This window comes from Pituophis catenifer, unplaced genomic scaffold, assembly GCF_029215685.1.
Source record: "Pituophis catenifer annectens isolate HBS135680 unplaced genomic scaffold, rPitCat1.0.hap2 SCAF_6, whole genome shotgun sequence".
Classification (NCBI taxonomy): Eukaryota; Metazoa; Chordata; class Lepidosauria; order Squamata; family Colubridae; genus Pituophis; species Pituophis catenifer.
This window is the reverse complement of record NW_027256886.1, coordinates 63,649,955-63,667,667: the sequence shown is the minus strand read 5'-3', so window position 1 is coordinate 63,667,667 and position 17,713 is coordinate 63,649,955. Positions and strand designations below refer to the sequence as shown.

At 35.7% G+C, this 17,713-nt stretch overlaps 1 protein-coding gene across 5 annotated transcripts in view; it reads right to left on the bottom strand.

The window, feature by feature from the left end:
• The window catches only part of INPP5A (inositol polyphosphate-5-phosphatase A), a 283,547-nt gene that overhangs the window by 110,773 nt on the left and 155,061 nt on the right, over positions 1–17,713 (bottom strand). For all 5 annotated transcript variants that reach the window (XR_011600509.1, XM_070945903.1, XM_070945902.1 and 2 more), the window contains 2 exons: positions 7,982–8,045; positions 2,175–2,278 (listed from right to left, as the gene is read on the bottom strand). Coding sequence is in view for 4 of the 5 variants with exons in the window: in XM_070945903.1 (XP_070802004.1) it covers positions 2,175–2,278; positions 7,982–8,045 (168 nt within the window). In the remaining variant the exon portion in view is untranslated. The remainder of the gene's footprint in view (positions 1–2,174; positions 2,279–7,981; positions 8,046–17,713) is intronic.

Below are 17,713 nucleotides of genomic sequence, written 5' to 3'. Positions count from 1 at the left end.
AGAAGAGGTGGGCAATGACAAAGACAGAAGAGTTCAGCACTGTAAAAGGACCCCAGTGCCACAGCCCAGCTGCTATTCACCAAAGGACCAGCACCGGTCCACCGTTGAGGAACCCTGAGGTAATAGGCTTCACAATCTGTAACAGAATATTTGCTCCATAAGATGTACAGACATTTCCACCCACTTTGGTGGGGGAGTGTGTCTTATGGAGCAAAAAATATGGTATATGACCACTCCAGGTGCTCACTGTTGATCTCTGCACTATGTTTTCCTTTTCTGGAAATGGCACTCATTTACTATTTTATTTTCAAAGACAATAAACTCTTTGGGAGACAGAAAGGCAAGCAGAGTCTAATAGGAAAAGAAACTTTTGATTCAGGCGCAGAATGAAAGCTAATAAGAGAGTCCCAATTTAAATTAATACTTGAAATTAGATAATTCCTTCCTCATATAAAGAATACCCCTAGTAGACACATCAAAACAATCCTCAGGTATTACTATGACTAGACACTTTCAAATAATGATTTTCCTCAGGAAATCAGAGCCATCTTGCAAGTAAGCATTAAATAGCAATAGCAATGGCACTTAGACTTATATATCGCTTTACAGTGCTTTACAGCCCTCTCTAAGCGGGCTCAGTATCAAAATACTGCAAGATTATCTGTTACCATCAACAATGTGTTATCTAGATTTTAGAATATAGCTTCTTTTCTGCCACAAGAAATGAGTTCAGCATCTTTCACCTTATACAATATTAAGTCACTCCCCAGTTTTCCTGTTAATAAGATTCCTTTGGTCAGGAAACAGATTGTGAATACAGGCAGTTTCATCTACTAAAAGACAACATAAATCATCACTGAGAAAAGAGAGACTGCAGTAAGGTTATCACCATACAGCCTTTATTATGAAAGGTTTGCATTAAAGCATTAGTGAAATTAATTCATCTTTCACAAGAGCTTTGAGCAGTATCCATGATCTATGATAACAACCAATTTCTCACTATGGAAGGGGGGGAAATTACTCAATCCTGATAGACTACACAAATCTGCTTTCTTAAAAATGACCTAACATTATCTGGAGTGTTACTCCCAGAGGCATCATTTGAGGCTCATGCACAGCCAAGAAAAGCAATAAATCACCAGAGAAAGTTTTGTTACTTTTATATGCAGTGAGCTGTAATTATTTTGAATTGCACTATGGCTCAATCATTGTAATTAATTTTAGATCACCCTTAAGCAGCAGTAATAAAAGAAATCTGTTTTAAACGAAGGGCAATGCACCCCCTAAAAGAACATAAATGGTACATTAAAAGATAGTGTCAACAGTATAGTAATGAGAAGTTGAAAATCATTTTGCTTTCAGGTAAGAATATAAAATGTGCTGTTTGCATAAATTCTGACATTATTCTTTAGTGTAGCAGTCTTATACACAATGAAATTTAGTCCTATTGAAAGCTGTATTGATTAGCCACAAATGTGTTCATTGATTTCTTATGTATATATTTGTATTTGCATTAATCTAAATAAAGTGTTTGATAATGGAAAAACAAACAAACATTGCACCTGGATCAAAAAGCCGGATCAGTTACCATCATGCCAAATATCCTTCCCAATTGATTAACTATATTTGGCTGGCTTGGCTGAATCGTAATTCAGTGACACATATTATTATAGTTAGATTAGGTTACTGCAATATGTTTTGAACTGACAGAGTCAGAAATACCTGGGTTCAGAATGTATTAGCTAAAAGGTCTGAGCATATGAAATAGTTTTAAAGTTTAAAACTCAGTTTAAAACGATGGTTTGACCTTCATAGATCTAGACATTTTGAAAATAGGTCATTCGGAATTCATACTCAATATGAGCCTGGCCAAGTTTTCAAAACAACTCCAGTACCTTTGCATTTTGACTCAGTGATAACACCCAAAGTTGCTCTATGAGGAAGATGGGTGATTTCTAATAGAAGTATATAAGGTATGTAATAGATAAAATACATAAGAGATAAATAAGAAATTCTCCTCAAGCTTTTAGTAAACAAAAGAAAAGGAAAACCATTGATAGGATTATCCTTTTCTTTAGATCAGGATTCAAAAATGATTCCAATTAAATGAACAAAGCAATCAAAATTATAATTACATGCTTCATTTTCAAATATTACTGTTTGTCTATATTTACCTCAGGGAAATAATCCTGTGGGAACTTTTCTTTTTCCAGCATAGGTGTACTTTCTAATGTATCTGAATAGATCTCTTTCCCTGTAACTTTTTTGTATTTCTTAGCTGAAAAAGAATAAGAGAATTTAGAATATTAGTTTTACTATGCCCAGTATAAGAAAACAAATATACTAATTTAAGAAACTGGTAGGTAATAAACAACCAAAGAAAGAAATTAAGATGCCTTCATAAAAATTCAGTTGAAACATGCACTTAAAAAGTAATAAAAAAAAAGAATTATTTCAATTCTTTTTTTGCATTTCATGTTGATAGTGATAAATGTTGTTGTATTAATATTTCTACAATACTACAAACAAGATGCACAAATTCTCAATTGATAATATTCTGTTCCTTTCTGCTAGACTAATATTCTCCTTAATTTATCAGGTGTTTTCATTTAACCCCTTCATGAGGAATGTCCATAGAATTAGTGGATATAAATGAGGATTTAAATTTCTTCTTTAATATGGAAGTGTCTATGTATAAACTCTCATATTCTACAGTAATTCCGTATTTCAAAATGTCAGACTTCACTAGATGCTCACTGTCCTTGAAAACTTGTGTATTATGTTTTTGAAAGAATTAATTTAGTGACACTGCTTCTCTAGGTGCTGTCCTTTGTACTCTCCAAGTTTAGCTACTGCTATATAAAATTTTGTTCATCAGAATCAAATGGCTGATCTGTTGGCATAAGGGGAGAATGAATAAGGAAGAATTGGGGATGAGGAACCTAAACTAAAAGATATCTTAAAATGCACGATTCCAGCAAAAGGATGTTTCATAGTTTTGAAAAATGAAATATATTCAACCATTTATATTCAGAGCTCATTCTTTGCAAAAGGCCAAAGTATGGTATGAAGGCATGTCATGCATTAACAGTGAAGTTATTATGTAAATATGTCAACTAGTTTAAATTGCAGGCAAGAATGGCAGAATTGTCTGATTTAATTTGCATGATTTATAGGCTATCCATTTTGTGGATCTCTGGTTGATGCTCAATAGTAAAATAGCAAAAGCCCAGATCCTATCATTAAAATCATAAAAATAATATTCATAAAGTCATAAAAATCACAAACACTATAATTACAAAAAAAAATGCAAATAAAATTCAGTGCTGGAACTCTGGAAGCCAAATTTGTACAAAAGATATATGTACTAATCTCAAGAACTCCAAATTTCATAAAATTAGTGGGACCTAACTAGATCTTATTAGTTTGTACTTATATGCTTTAACTAGCTCTCAAAGTTAGGCAGAAAAATCCAAAATGAAGCTAAAACTTAAGTGCATTTATCAGATGAGTCCATAATATTAAAAATAATCTGTATTATTGTTTAGCAACCATTAAATTGTTGCATTTGAAAAAAAAATGAATAGACAAATTAATCTCTCATTAAGAGGCACCCATATCACACTTGCAATTTATTTTATTTCACAGACAAAATATATTTTGATGTTACTTGATTATCATTAAAAAAAGGTAAATAGAAGGATATATAGCAGTTATGCTTTGAAATGCAACACTTATAGAACCACTATTCTTTAATAACCCCACCCCCACAAAACAAGAAGGGGGTATCATTTTGCATAAGAACAAGAATAATGAAACTGAACAATTTAGACAATTATTTCACCTACAATTTCAATGATGTAATGTGGAATAAAGGTATAGAATGAATGTGACTTGTCACAACAAGCTAAAAGAAAATTAGGATATTTTTATACTGAAATTAGAGCAGTCATTTATCAAACCCCAAATAGTTTTTAAAACAATCAAAGTTGTTCAAAATATTGGAAAAAGCATTGTTTAAGCTGTTATACCAATATACCAAAGATATGATTATACAGTGTACATGTAAAGGAAAAGTGAAATGCAAGTTTTGTTAACGTTTACCTCTTTGATTTCAAGAGCTGGCATGTTGTCATGGTCAAATTGGACTGGGGCAAGTACCAGAGAGATGTCATTCAGCCTTGAAATACATTGGTAACACTATAGCACTTACAGCTTGTAAGCTTTAATGTCTAAACCAGTGGTTCCCAATGTGGGGTCCATGCCCTACAGGCGGGAAATTTGATTTTTAATGGGGGAAATTCAAAAACGAGCTATTAACTGAATGTTTGAAAGCCTGCTAATTGTTCTTATATATTTGTGATGAAACAGCTGTGTTTCATTTACCTATTGTTGTCTTTGTTAAAGTTAATTTCCTAGGGCCTGGTCTGAAAAGGATATCCCAGCTGGGGGGAGGAGGGAGCAACTGCCAGCCAATCAGATGTGTTCCCACTAAGGATCACGGGACTGGCACCATCTCTCTCTCCTTTTCCTGTGGGCTTTGCTGGTGGGTGGTTGCAAGGAGAGCTGCTCTGTGGGGAGACAGAGTGGATGGCTGCTGGGGGAAGTCCAGCAGTGAGGATACAGAACCAGGACCCAAGTTTAAGTAAGGAATTGTTAGATTTACAGTTATTTGTAATCTTACATTTATGTGAGAAAAAACTTTAAAACTTTATTCAATATAAAAGGAGCGATGGCATGGCTTTGTGATGAGGCAGAAACTAAATACCCAAATTAAACCTACTTTGCAATAAAACTGCTGTTACCATTCCCATCTTCATATTTAGCTGAATGTGGCTTTAGTGCTGTAAATGATTTGCTAGTGAAGAAAAGAAATCGACTGGCTATCACTGAACGAGGAGACTTGAGAATGAAGCTGACTAAATTGGAGCCTAATATAAAATCTCTCTGTAGCAGGCAGAAAAAGCTTTCATTAACATTATTTTATATTTATGCATTTCAGTTCTCTATTATATATTTTGAAACTTTATTTGCTGTTTTTTCATACCCCTTCATACTATTATTTTTTTAAGTTCCTCACTACTTCTACTGTCTTTCATTCTTTTATTTTTCTCTTTCATGGATGCCATGTTCTTTGGAACCTTGTTTAAATCAAATTAATGGCCTTTAGGCTTCCTCCGTGTGAGTAGGAGTTCACTTTTTGAATAGTAAGAATTATATGTCACCGGCGGGGCGGGGGGATCAGGATTTTAGAGATGTTTAGGTGGGGGCATGGCCAAAAAAAGGTTGGGAACCGTTGGTCTAAACGATATCAGGAAAAAGCCTCTATTACCTACTGCCTTGATTTCTGCATGTCAAGTAAGTAATAGTTCTTCCCTCAAAGCATGATCTTCTTTGGTTAATTTTCTATCAACTTCATAGGAATACAATTATTGAAGAAAGCAAAAAAGTAAAGGAGTCCCTGCAGATTTTACTCCACTAATCATTGCAGACTATAGGGGGCGGTGTTCATCTCTGTTTCAAGGACATTTAGCTAGTGTTATCTGAAGACATTTATACAGTCATGTGGCCAACATGACATCATGGAACCCTGTTACCTTCCCACTGAAGATGTACCTATTTATCTACTTGCATTTGTACACTTTCGAAATGTTAGGTTGACAGGAGCTGGGGCAAGGATGGGAGCTCATCCTGTTGAGTTGTGGTCAGATCTCGAACCTGGGCTGCTGGCTTTCCAGTCAACAAGCCCAGCGTCTTAACTCCTGAGCCACTGCATCGCCATTGAAGAAGGAGAAACCATGAATACTACTTGGATGTTTTCAGAAAGACTACATAATAATTTTGAATGAAAAAATAATTTGACCAAGTGCAAATGTTTCTGCCAGAATTCTTCATTCTATGTTAGATAGCAATAGCAATAGCAGTAGCACCTAGACTTATATACACTATCACAAAGTCCTTTACAGCATTCTCTGGGCAGTTTACAATAGCAATAGCAATAGCAATAGCACTTAGACTGAGTGTTGGCAACCCGCAGCTCCAGAGCCACATATGGCTCTTTTACCCCTTTCCTGCAGCTCCCTGCCAATGCAGTTGTGCGGCCTGCTCTCTGTCCCGATCCAGTCGTGTAACCTGGTCTCTGCCCCAAGAAGGCAGGAGCCTCTCTGCAGAGCTGCGCGACTGAAGTGCCCCTAGCATTTTTTCCACACTACCCACAATCGGATGCTTTTTGCGATTCCGCGTCCTTTACGGGCAGCTCAGCGCCAGCCGCAGCCCCGTTCGTGTTGGCTCAGGAAGGAGGGGAACGGGGAGGAGCTGCCGCCGGATGCAGGGAGGGAAGAGCTCTGGCTCTCCTGAGCAGCGTGGCTGGCTACTCACCTAAGCACACAGTGGGAGGAGTCGTCACCACTACAATCCCGGCCCAGGAGGGTATCCTGCTTGTGCGCGCACGAGAATGAAAAAGATGACGAAGAGAAAAGGGGAGAAAAAGAGAGAGAGAAAAAAAATGAGAAAATGATGGAGGGAGAGAATGAGAGAGGGGAAAAAGAGAGAGGAACAATTGAGAGAGAGAGAAGGGGGAGGGAGAGAGAAATGAGAGAGCTGGAGAGAAGAGAATGAGAGAGAGGGAAAAGAGAGGGAAACAAATGAGATAGAGAAGGGGGAGAGAAAGGAAGAAAAAGAAAGGAAGAGGAAAGGAAGAAAGAGGGAGGGAGAGGGGAAAGAGAAATGAGAGGGAGGGAAGAGAGAGAAAGAGAGAGAGAGAGAGAGAGAGAGAGAGAGAGAGAGAGAGAGAGGGAGAGAGAGAGAGAGAGAGAGAGACCCATATCCCACAGAAAACACCGGGAGCCACAAAAACCTAGGTAGGTGTAGCTGGGGGGGTGTTTGTCATGTCACTGGGTGGAGTGACATTGAGTTGGTCACGCCCAACCAGGTTTTGTGGCTCCCGGTGTTTTCTTTTTTATGTGAAATGGGTCCAAATGGCTTTTGAGTGTTTAAGGTTGCAGACTCCTGACTTAGACTTATATACCACTTCACAGTGCTTTACAGCCCTCTCTAAGCAGATTATAGAATTAGCATATTGCCCCCAACAATCTGGATCTTCATTTTATCGACCTCAGAAGGATGGAAGGCTGTCAACCTTCAGTCCATCAGGACTGAACTTCAGATTGTGGCCAGAGTTAGCCTGCAATACTGCATTCTAAGCAGTGATCCACCAGGGCTCTAGATCAAATGTACAATTAATTGTCCTTTAATAATATTGTCACTACCACTTATAATCCTTTTTCTGATGACTAGAGTAAATCAGTGAACATTAAGCAGCAGTAATAAAAAGAAATCTGTCTAAGGGCAATACAGCCCATAAAAGAACATAAATCATCCAATAAACTTTCTTGGCTGATGACTATCATAAATCCAACATTTTCAATGCTGTATCATATTGGCCTATGAAATGAAATGAACACTCCAAATATCCTGAGCAGAAGACTTAGATTCGCTAAAACTGTCAAGTGTACACAAGTGGCAGACTGTTATGCCAAAGCCCAGAGATGACATAGTAAAACCCAATTGAGTCCAATCCTTGGACTCAAATCATTGCTTATCTTTAGTAGACAGAATCTTGGTAAAGCTATAACTTTCTAGTGTATGAGATAAATCCTGAGAAATTCCAGGATATGGCTACCCTGAACCTTTTCCCTCCCTCCTCCTTCCAGCTTGGTTCTGCACAGACTCTTAATCCAGTTTAGTGTTGCCAAAACTCTCTCCCTTAGTTCTTGCAGGGGCACATTTTATCACACAAACTCACATTTGCTGTTTACAATGTATACAAGCTCTTAAAACTCTAAGGAGAATGTTTCTTCTGATGTGAAGAATGAATCATTTAACTCTCCAAATATTTTTAGTCAAGAACATCACTCAAGTCAATGGAAATCACTTCCCTATTGAATATGTATAGGATTGAAGCACTGCTGGTGTTCCTTACCTTTAAAGTCAAATTGGTAAATATTTTTCAAGGATTCATGTAGAAAGTAAAAGCTGCCCAGTGCCTGTGGAAAACAAAAACAAAATCAGCAATGCACACAAATAAATAAAATCCATACACCAATAAAGGACTAGAAAAAATCAACACATTCTTAAAGTAGAGTGAATTGAAAGGGCTTTCAGGGGAGGTACGGTAAAGTGAAGATGGGTTGTTGGAGAAAGCAGAGCTGATGACTGTGGCAAAGACCAAGCATCTTGCGAGTATACCAACTGTTTGGAACCTCTCCATATACAGGAAGGAGAGGACAGGAGACTACCCTTATGCTCCTTGCAAGGATCAAGGACATTAATATTCTTTGAGCTTTAGCACGAGGAGTTGATGGGATTAGCAACTGCAGGGGAGGTTGCAGAGTTAAAAAATATCACTTTCTAATCACTTTCAGAAATTGCTTATTAATCATTTTAACAAATCTGAAAAGCCTTTATAAGACAAGTTTATCTCCAACTCTGAAAAAAAATTAATTACTGTATAAATTGTTAAATTCAAATTAAAGAATTTGAAATAAACAAAAAGCTAAATATGAGCTTGATCTAAGAAAGTTATAAATGGGTCAAGGGTCTAGATAAATTTGGAATAAGTCTGCCTTAACTTCAACTGGTTGTTCATAAGTCAAGGTCTACCTGTACATGTAGTAATGGAAATTTGAAGAGACTTTTCTATATATATTTCTTTTATTATATTCTCCTTTTCATTTTCATTTTCCCTGCAGTTTTTATTCTTCTTTTTCATTCTTTTTTCTTTCTTTTAGTTTTGTTAGGTTTTATTATTGTAATCAAAGTTCCTAATAAAATTGTATATGTGCATGGTATGTATAAGAATAAATCAAAATTTTATAGCAATTAGTGTCTAGTACATATTATATTTCAAAATCTATTTCTTAATGTAAACATGTATGTTTTAAGGTTTGTGACACCTTAAATGCTGAGCCTTAGCAAACTGTATAGTTGCAGAATACAACAGCATGAATACATGAATTTTTAAATGTAAATGTGTCAACGTGAGGTAGCGTTAAATACATTTATGTCTGCAAGAATATGTCCTTCTAGAATATTGCTATTTACAGAATTATTATGATTCTTTATACATGCCAGTGTATCTTTGGAATATTAGAGAGAAGTTATCTCTTACTTTTTATTAATTGCAAATAAAAATTATTAGATTTCAGCCTTTTTACCTTTTTTTTTTTTAAAAAAAAAATCCCTTATCTTTCCTTCCAGAAAATAGCTGTTCTTGGAGTTCTGTTTTCAGGAATGACTGTACTTTTGTACTTTTCTCCTGGGTAAATAAATGCTTAATAACAATATAACACAATAAAACCATAATAGTAACCAAAGCAAGCTGCCTGATTCATAAGAATGTGTACTCATCAATTAAAATGTGTGACAGTGTTTTCTGTTGGATGAACTGATATGTCAAGAAGATGAGTAGGCGCTCATGTTTGTGTTTTTGACAAATCAGCAAATGTTTCATCCTGAGATATGCAATTTCTCATACATAATGCAACAATCAGCCAGCCAAAACTTGGCTTTGCCAGAAGGGTGCCCCTGTCTTCTCGTTATTGAGTTGTTGTTTTTTTAGTTGAAGAGTCAGAAAATAAACCATTCCTTTCATTAAAAATATAATCTCTTTTTCTATTATCACCTATACCGTGAAAAAAGTTGAAATGTGTGCCTAACATATTTACAGATACAGATTTTACCTCACCTCCGAGTAATTTATAAATCATAAATAGGTTCAGTGTTCAGTTTCTAGCATTCCATTACTTTGTCAATTGAAAACATTTTTAATCTACTGAAAAGCACAAAAGTCGCCTTTTTGTGTGTGCAAAATCACGCAAGAATTTTTCTTGAAACTGAAAGCAGCCATTAAAAAAAAAATACACAGAGAAGGATAAATAATACACAAGGTCTGTTTTTCAAACTGCTTCTATATTCAGGAATTCATTGCCAAATGCATAAGGGTAGAACCAAGTGTCTAGCTGGAGACTTGCAGATCTTCTATGAAGTATAGATTAAAATCACTTTATTGCCTAAAGTGCAATCCAAAAAGCAGCTCCCTCATCACAGCACTGATATATATAACACCCATCTTTTCTTCCCATTTGATGTCCCCTGAAGCAAGTTGCTTTTCCCAATGCATGGGAAAGCCTAATCTGCTTCTACTTAACAAAATACTGAGTTTTTAAAAAGAAAAATGAACTGAGGTAGATAAACAATTTGCTCTTGTTTCTGAACAGTTCTTATTTTTTAATCAGGAAAAAGAACTGTTAGATAGACTGAACAATTAATGTAGATTAAAATGCCCGATTATATAAAAATAAGCCAAGTGAACACAAAAAGTTTGTAAAGTGGCTAATAAATTGTAAAGTGTAGGTACTGAGCATTAAAGATGCCAGATTACCAGCTCTTCTTTTTAAATTAGATAATCTTTTAATAAGAAAACTATCTGAATTTTATTGAAGAATTACTAGGAGTGGTGTTATTGTCATGCTTCTGTTGCTACATTGTAACAGCTATCCCCATATAATCGCTTAAGTGGTATTGAATCAAGTTTAGGTGATCTTTAAGTTAAATGCATACAATTTTGATTTTGTAACAATTAAATGGCCTTCCAAGGATATTCTACTAGCTTCTTTGATCCAATTTATGCACCACCGTCTTCTGCTTCTTGCATTTTTCTTGGTGTAGTCCCATGATGGCGAACCTTTGGCACACGTGCCACAAGTGGCACACAGAGTCCTCTCTGCGAGCATGCCAGCTGTCGCCCCAGCCCAGCTCCACTGCGCATGCACATGTGTCTCCCGCCGGCCAGCTGGTCTTCGGGTCTCTGCCGCACATGCCCAGGGGGTGGGGCGCATGCACGAGGGGTGCAGGAGGCTTTCCAGGCCCAAAATAGTGCGTGGGGGGCCTCATGTGGCACCCCTGTACCGTGGTTTGGCTTCCAGGTTGGTGCAGGAGCGTTTCCAGGCCCAAAAGAGGGCACAGGCGCATGCGCAGGGGGGCACTCACATTGCATTTCGGGGGTTCGGGCACGCGCATGTGCATTCACCCATGCATACTTTGGCCACTCGGCACCAAAAAGATTAACCATCATTGGTCTAGTCAAACATAATCATCTCTTTACATCACATACTTAAAGTATACAAGTTTCTGCTTGCTGATATTATCCATTATGCCAGGAAATTGAAAGCTTCGGGTCAAAAGTGATTCTTCTAATGATCTCTGATACTTGTGGCAACACTTGCGGCAACCATCTCCAAAATTGTTCTTTAGAGGCATCTATTTTCTTCCTTTTAATTTGTGCCATTCAGAACTCCTCACAGTCCAAAACACAAAATCATGGTAATTAATTACATCATAGTAGAAATAAAAATCAAGATCCTTTCAGTCAAGATGGACACTCATTGCAAGAAATTATGATATATCGGAAATGCTAAGGAAAAGGTAAGGTAGAAAGAGTTGTGGTTTTTGGCTACTTACACAGGCTGCTGATTGCCAGGGAATTCATTTTCAAATTGGGGACTTTACATGAAACACTCTCCTGAGATTAGGTTAATTGAGCACCAGAGGATTTTAGAATTTAAAGTTCCCTGTGAATGGATAGTTATTCCCAGTAAAATGAAGCAGGCAACCATACTGCACATGCTTTGCATGAGGATTGATTCAAGGACAAATGTGATATATACAGAAGGATACAAAGCATTTAAGGAAGAATACTAGATGTTTTCCTAAACCATTTTGGGTTGATTATCATTCATCAGAAACAATACCTAGACTGTTTTGGTTCCAAGTTTTAGGTAAAGCAACATCCCAAAATCCAAGTAAATTTGGATTTATTTTACACAACTAGTCAGGCACAGATGATGTGCAACAAATCCTTCCTTACTCTTTCTTCTCAGGAGATTCCACTAGAGCACATCATTTCCCTCAATGTTTCAAGGGGTTTTCCTTCTTTCCCTGCAGCCCCATTGATATCCCAGAATGGCATATCCCACTGGCTCAGTGGCTGTCTGATCTTTTCAAATCATTTCCTTCCCTCCAACCACTCAGCTGCAACTACAGCTGACGTAATAGCCTATGTTACTGTGATTGACTCAATAGTTCCTTCAAATATGGACTCTCTGATTTTGAGGCTAAAGAGCAGAACTAGGCAGACTCTCAAACCTGGAGTTTCAGAGTCAGCAGCTGTCAGCCACCTAAGAATGACTTAGATCCAGCACAGAGAACTGCCGATTCAGAGAACAATTGTTTGATCCTGAATTTGGGAGACTGCCAATCACTGAAATAACCCTTAGCTAAACAGGGCTGAGCAATGAAGATCAGCAAATTTCCTTAAGGGAAAAAAAAAGGATATCAATTCCTCTATTCAAACAAGGTCACAAACTTTAAGAACATCCCCAGAGGCTCCCATCTATTTTTGTTTTCCTGGCCTCCCATTTTTGGTTTTAATATTCCTAACTCCTTACAATGCAAACAGATCCTGCCTTACCATGCTTGGAGTGGATACTGCAGATTGCAACAATTCAAAGTACTGGGCTGTAGAAAAAGATCTGCTCACAGCTACGAGTCACAGACAAACGATACTTTCTCTAATTTACAGCCTGCAGCTATAGCATTATCTGTTAATCTATGAACAAGTTTATAAAACATGTGAAAATGGTGTCTCCTACTTGTTGCAACTCAGACTAAGTCAGATCTCAAGGTGGCATATCTGACTGACTCACTCATTCTTGATTTTTGCACTGTCCTTCCTTTCCTCAGAGATCATTGTTCATGTTCTTGGCTTTTCCCTATTCTAATCCCCTCTTCAAACCACATCTTCTCATTCTATCTTTTTTGTCTGTATCTTGACCATATGAATGTTTTGTTTTGGTCATGGACCAGGGGTGAAATCCAATTTTTTTCCCTACCGGGTCTGTGGGCGTGGCTTGGTGAGCGTGGCAGGGGAAGGATATTGCAAAATCTCCATTCCCACCCCACTCCAGGGGAAGGATACTGCAAAATTTCCATTCTCTCCCCTCCTGGGGGAAGGATATTGCAAAATCTCCATTCCCACCCCACTCTGGGGCCAGCCAGAGGTAGTATTTGCCGGTTCTCCGAACTACTCAAAATTTCCACTATCGGTTCTCCAGAACCTTTTAGAACCTGCTGGATTTCACCCCTGTCTTGGACCATTCATATGGATTGGTCTCAACACAGATTGTATTTGCTATTTTTTTTTCTGATGCAACATCATAAGCACAAAATTGACAGGTAGAGATTGTAGCTTAATCAACATGCTATACTAAGCTCAATATTCAATACTATAGATATTTGCTAACATGTAAAGAGATAATAAAACTCACATGATATCAAGAAACATACAACTATGGAGAAGCTATGGAATGTAATCAATTTGAATGGCTAGCCAATATATCTATTAACATTGCATGAAAAGAACAATAATGCTTCCTGGCAGCAAATGTTTCTGTAAAAATGTAACTTAAGCCTCTGATCCAGTCCATCAAGTCATCACTAAGCTGAATGTTGTGGTCTCTTTATGCAATTAAAAAGGTATTTTTTCTCATATTCCGAGTTATTTTGTTTCCTCTTCTTTCTTGGGTCAGTCTGATATGTTAGCTTCACCGTTGTTTTAGTGACAGTTTAACTAGAGATAGATCTAAATATTCCAGAATGGTTGAAAGTTATCAAATTTAATTTTTTAAAGTTAAGTTCACTGAATTGGTCTTACTATCTCTAAATCTCTTCATTTATGAAATACATGCTGTCACAATTTCTTTGTGGCAAAGTAGTGTGAATGCTATTGCAAATGTCCATCAGTGAAAGAAATAGGTTTGTGTACAGTTTTCTAATTTATTTTATTTATTTATGAGGGCTGCCTTTGAGTCAATGCCTTCCAGTGTTCCTGGACAATTTTCAGAAGGGATTTGCCATTACCTTCCTAGGGCTGAGACAAAATGAGTGGCCCAAAATCACCTAGCTGGCTTCATGCCTAAGGCTGAACTATAAGTATGGTCTCCTGGTTTTTAGCTTAGTGTTTTAATTACTATGTCAAACTGCCTCTCTTGTCTATATACTCACAATAAAATTAATATATACATCTCATGAACAAGTGGGATATTTCTATGCCAAATACATATGTCAAATAAAACAACCAATGTTGTGATGTACGCATATTGTATATCAATCGACAAACTCTGAGAAGCAATAAAATGCTTTGTAAGTGCAAAGCACCCTTATCTGATATACTAATATCATTCAATTTATTTTTCTATTCAACTCAAAATCCACTTTCAGTCAATAGTCTTATTCAATGAAATAATGAGAAATGAAAAAATATATACAAATCCCAATTAATAATTTTGATATTGACTAAATAAGAAATTATTCTTGAAAAAATATATATAAACTATAATTTATTATCTAATTGTTAATTAAATACTGTGAAGTATGGCATTTTACTTCTGTAAACGTAACTACTACAAGGAAGTATTTAAAGTAAAACATTTAAATAATTATCACACAGAATAAACGTTCACCCCACTACTCACTGAATTTATTAGATCTAATGCTGTAATTATGAAAATGTTTTAAATACATGTTAAATAAATGGCCAATGACAACTTGGAAAATGCAATTCATGAAGTCATAAAATCCATAATTAGCTCTAATGAATATTTAAAGTCAAAGTTCAACCTAACTTTTTCAATGATAAATCCACTGCATCAATATAACTCAAGCAATACATTTATCACTGCAAATGACAGCAACTGAATATTAATTAGAATAACTCTCTGCTGACAGGAAGTCCTTATCTCTTGCTAGTCCTTTTGACTATAGTGCATGTCACCAGTATGTTTGTCACGTCTGATATTATTGATTACTTGCCTGTTTGGCCAAAAACAATTAAAAAGATTTCTTTTTTTAAATATTTATAAACCTGACTGTCGAGAGCACTTATTTTTCTATTAGAAGAATATAGTGAATTAGCTGCCATATTTCAGTTCAAAGAGCAGCAGCAAATAAGGAGTTACTATCATTCTAGACAGCATGACATTTTTATATAAAAGCATTCTTTTGTTGTAAGCACTCTTTTGTTGTTTAATTTTTTTAAATAGTTCATTGGACTCTTTTGTACTGAAATATAATGAATAGTTGTTATTGGACATAACCTATTTAAAAAAACACAGACTGGGTCTTTTGTATTCTTAATGGCCTAATGCAGATGTAAGCGGAACAAATTTAGTTTTCACTTATATCTGGAGCTATATGAAGACATATTTTAATTCAACTGGTTCTGGTCAAATGGTCTTACATAAATGGTAGTTATTTTTGAAATATAGACTAAATCAGACCATCTCCTATCAAATGATCAATATGATATTGAAGTCCAGGTACTAGAGATCAAGATCAGAGAAAAGACTCAAAATAAAGTCAAAGAAGCAATTATGGTTTTTAATAATCTTATGTTATTAATTAAAGTGTCTTTGGTTCCCTGGATAGTAGTGAATGTCTATTCTAAATGGAAAATCTGGGTATACAAATCAACTCATTAAATATATATATATCACTTTTATCTGCAGACAAATTAGTTGTCCATCAATTTATCATTCTTTGCACTAGCCTTATCAGCCAAAGTACATAGTATTAAAATGCTATTGCGTTTTGTTTTCACCCCAGGCCTTGTCTATCTAATATGCAGACATCTGGGAAGTTTAAAAAAACAGAACATAATCATTTGTATTATTAACTCTTTAATAACATATTTTATGTATTTATTATTTGTAAAATTTATTGGCCACCCATCTCAGGATAACACTAGGTGAATTATAATAGTAAAATCATCAATGTGATCCCAAGGCCTGGCATTGAACTAAATTATTGTCAACATACAAGTTCTGTGCAATGAAAAAGCTAAAATCTGTGATACAAATATTAAGGCAACAATGAGTGCCAGGATAGGGGACCAAAGTCCATTTAACTTTACTGTTGTCTTTTGGAAATACAGAATTCATTACAAATTTTCTGAAGATGCTGTTTTCTAAGTATCTATAACTTCCAAAGACTGCAAATTCTAAGAGATCAATATAAATTCCACTCTTCACACAAAGCATTTCTTAAGCTCCTGAGCCTGGTAACTGCAATAAGGCAATTTGTTAGCTGGTTTCTCACTATTCTATCCTACTATTCCACAAAATGTATTTTTAAAGAAATGTGTACCTTAAAATTGGGAACAGAATTATTTATTTTTCATTTTCATTTTTCATTTTATTAAATTTGTATACCGCCCTACTCCCGAAGGACTCAGGGCGGTGAACAGGCACGAAATAAAACACATAAATACGAAAGTTAAAACATGATTAAAACCTAATTAAATAATTTTTGCCCGAGACAATTTAAAACTCCCAATAATTTAAAACAAATTAAAATTTGAGTTTAAAAATTTAAAAGAAGGGGAAAAAATTAGGCCATTTATGTCTGATGATTTGTGCTGTCCTTGTCAACTGCATTTTTATACAACTGTGTATGTTATTTTATGTCTGAGCAAGTAATCCAAAAAGTTATTATCAACACTGTAGTGCATTGTTATTTATTCTTCTGAACACATCTAATATCAAAATATGGTGTTAATGATTTCAACCGATAATGTAGAAATACAAATCAAATCATAAATTGGCCATGCACTTTGATTCTGTTCCCACAATATACACACAGCATTTCTCACTGATTGAAATGATAAGAGTTTATAGAGAAGAGTTATCTCACCCAACACCTCTTTGCAAAATAGAATTGAAAATCTGATTATCTTTAAAAGTATGAAATATAAGAGACTGGCATACTGTTAGGCAGTTATGGTTTAACAAGTATACCGTATACAGCATAAGCATATACAGAAGCAAGTCTGAATAAGTTCAATGAGGCTTACTCTTAAAAAAATGAGTTTCTATAGCTTTAAAATCTTGCTGGATTCACATTATTTGAAGTAACCAAGATGTTAATAGCTAAAGGTCTATTCTGTAAATGATGCTGAAGATGATAAAAAAAAAATCTAGTTTTTTAAAAGCTTAAGCAGTTCTATGACTCTTCCTCACTAAAGAAATTGAAATGTTGCTTTCACTTTCACAATTTTTTATCTATACTTAATACATAATTTAATTTCATACTTTTTCAGAAAGTATCTGGGGTGAGGAAGTGAAAGTCTATTCTGCCATTTGCTACAGAGCAGACTTTTACAAGGTATGAAATACCATATTATTTCATATTCTTCCATTAAAAACTGTGTCTGAAGCTAAACCACACCTCCTTTGCTTCCTTGTCTTTAAACGCTAATTAAACTGAAGCTCAGCCTTGGATCAATTTAATATTTCATAGATCTCTTCTTCCATAATAGACTCAGTGAGAGCAAATTCAATCTGTTGGAAAGCATTATTGCCCATTTAGTTTAGTATCCTTCTGATCAGCTGTCAATCCGAAGGGTAGCATGTGGCAAAGATAGGTATTTAGCATGTCAGAGTCATTGGATGTTGTTCTGTATTTCTAGATATTTGGTAAACTGCCTTGGAATAAGGGATGATTGATTTACAAAGTAACAAATTTCAAATTTCATATTCTAAGACTAAACACAAAATAATTGGACAGAGCTATTCCCTTGCCTGACCCAGTACAATCAAGC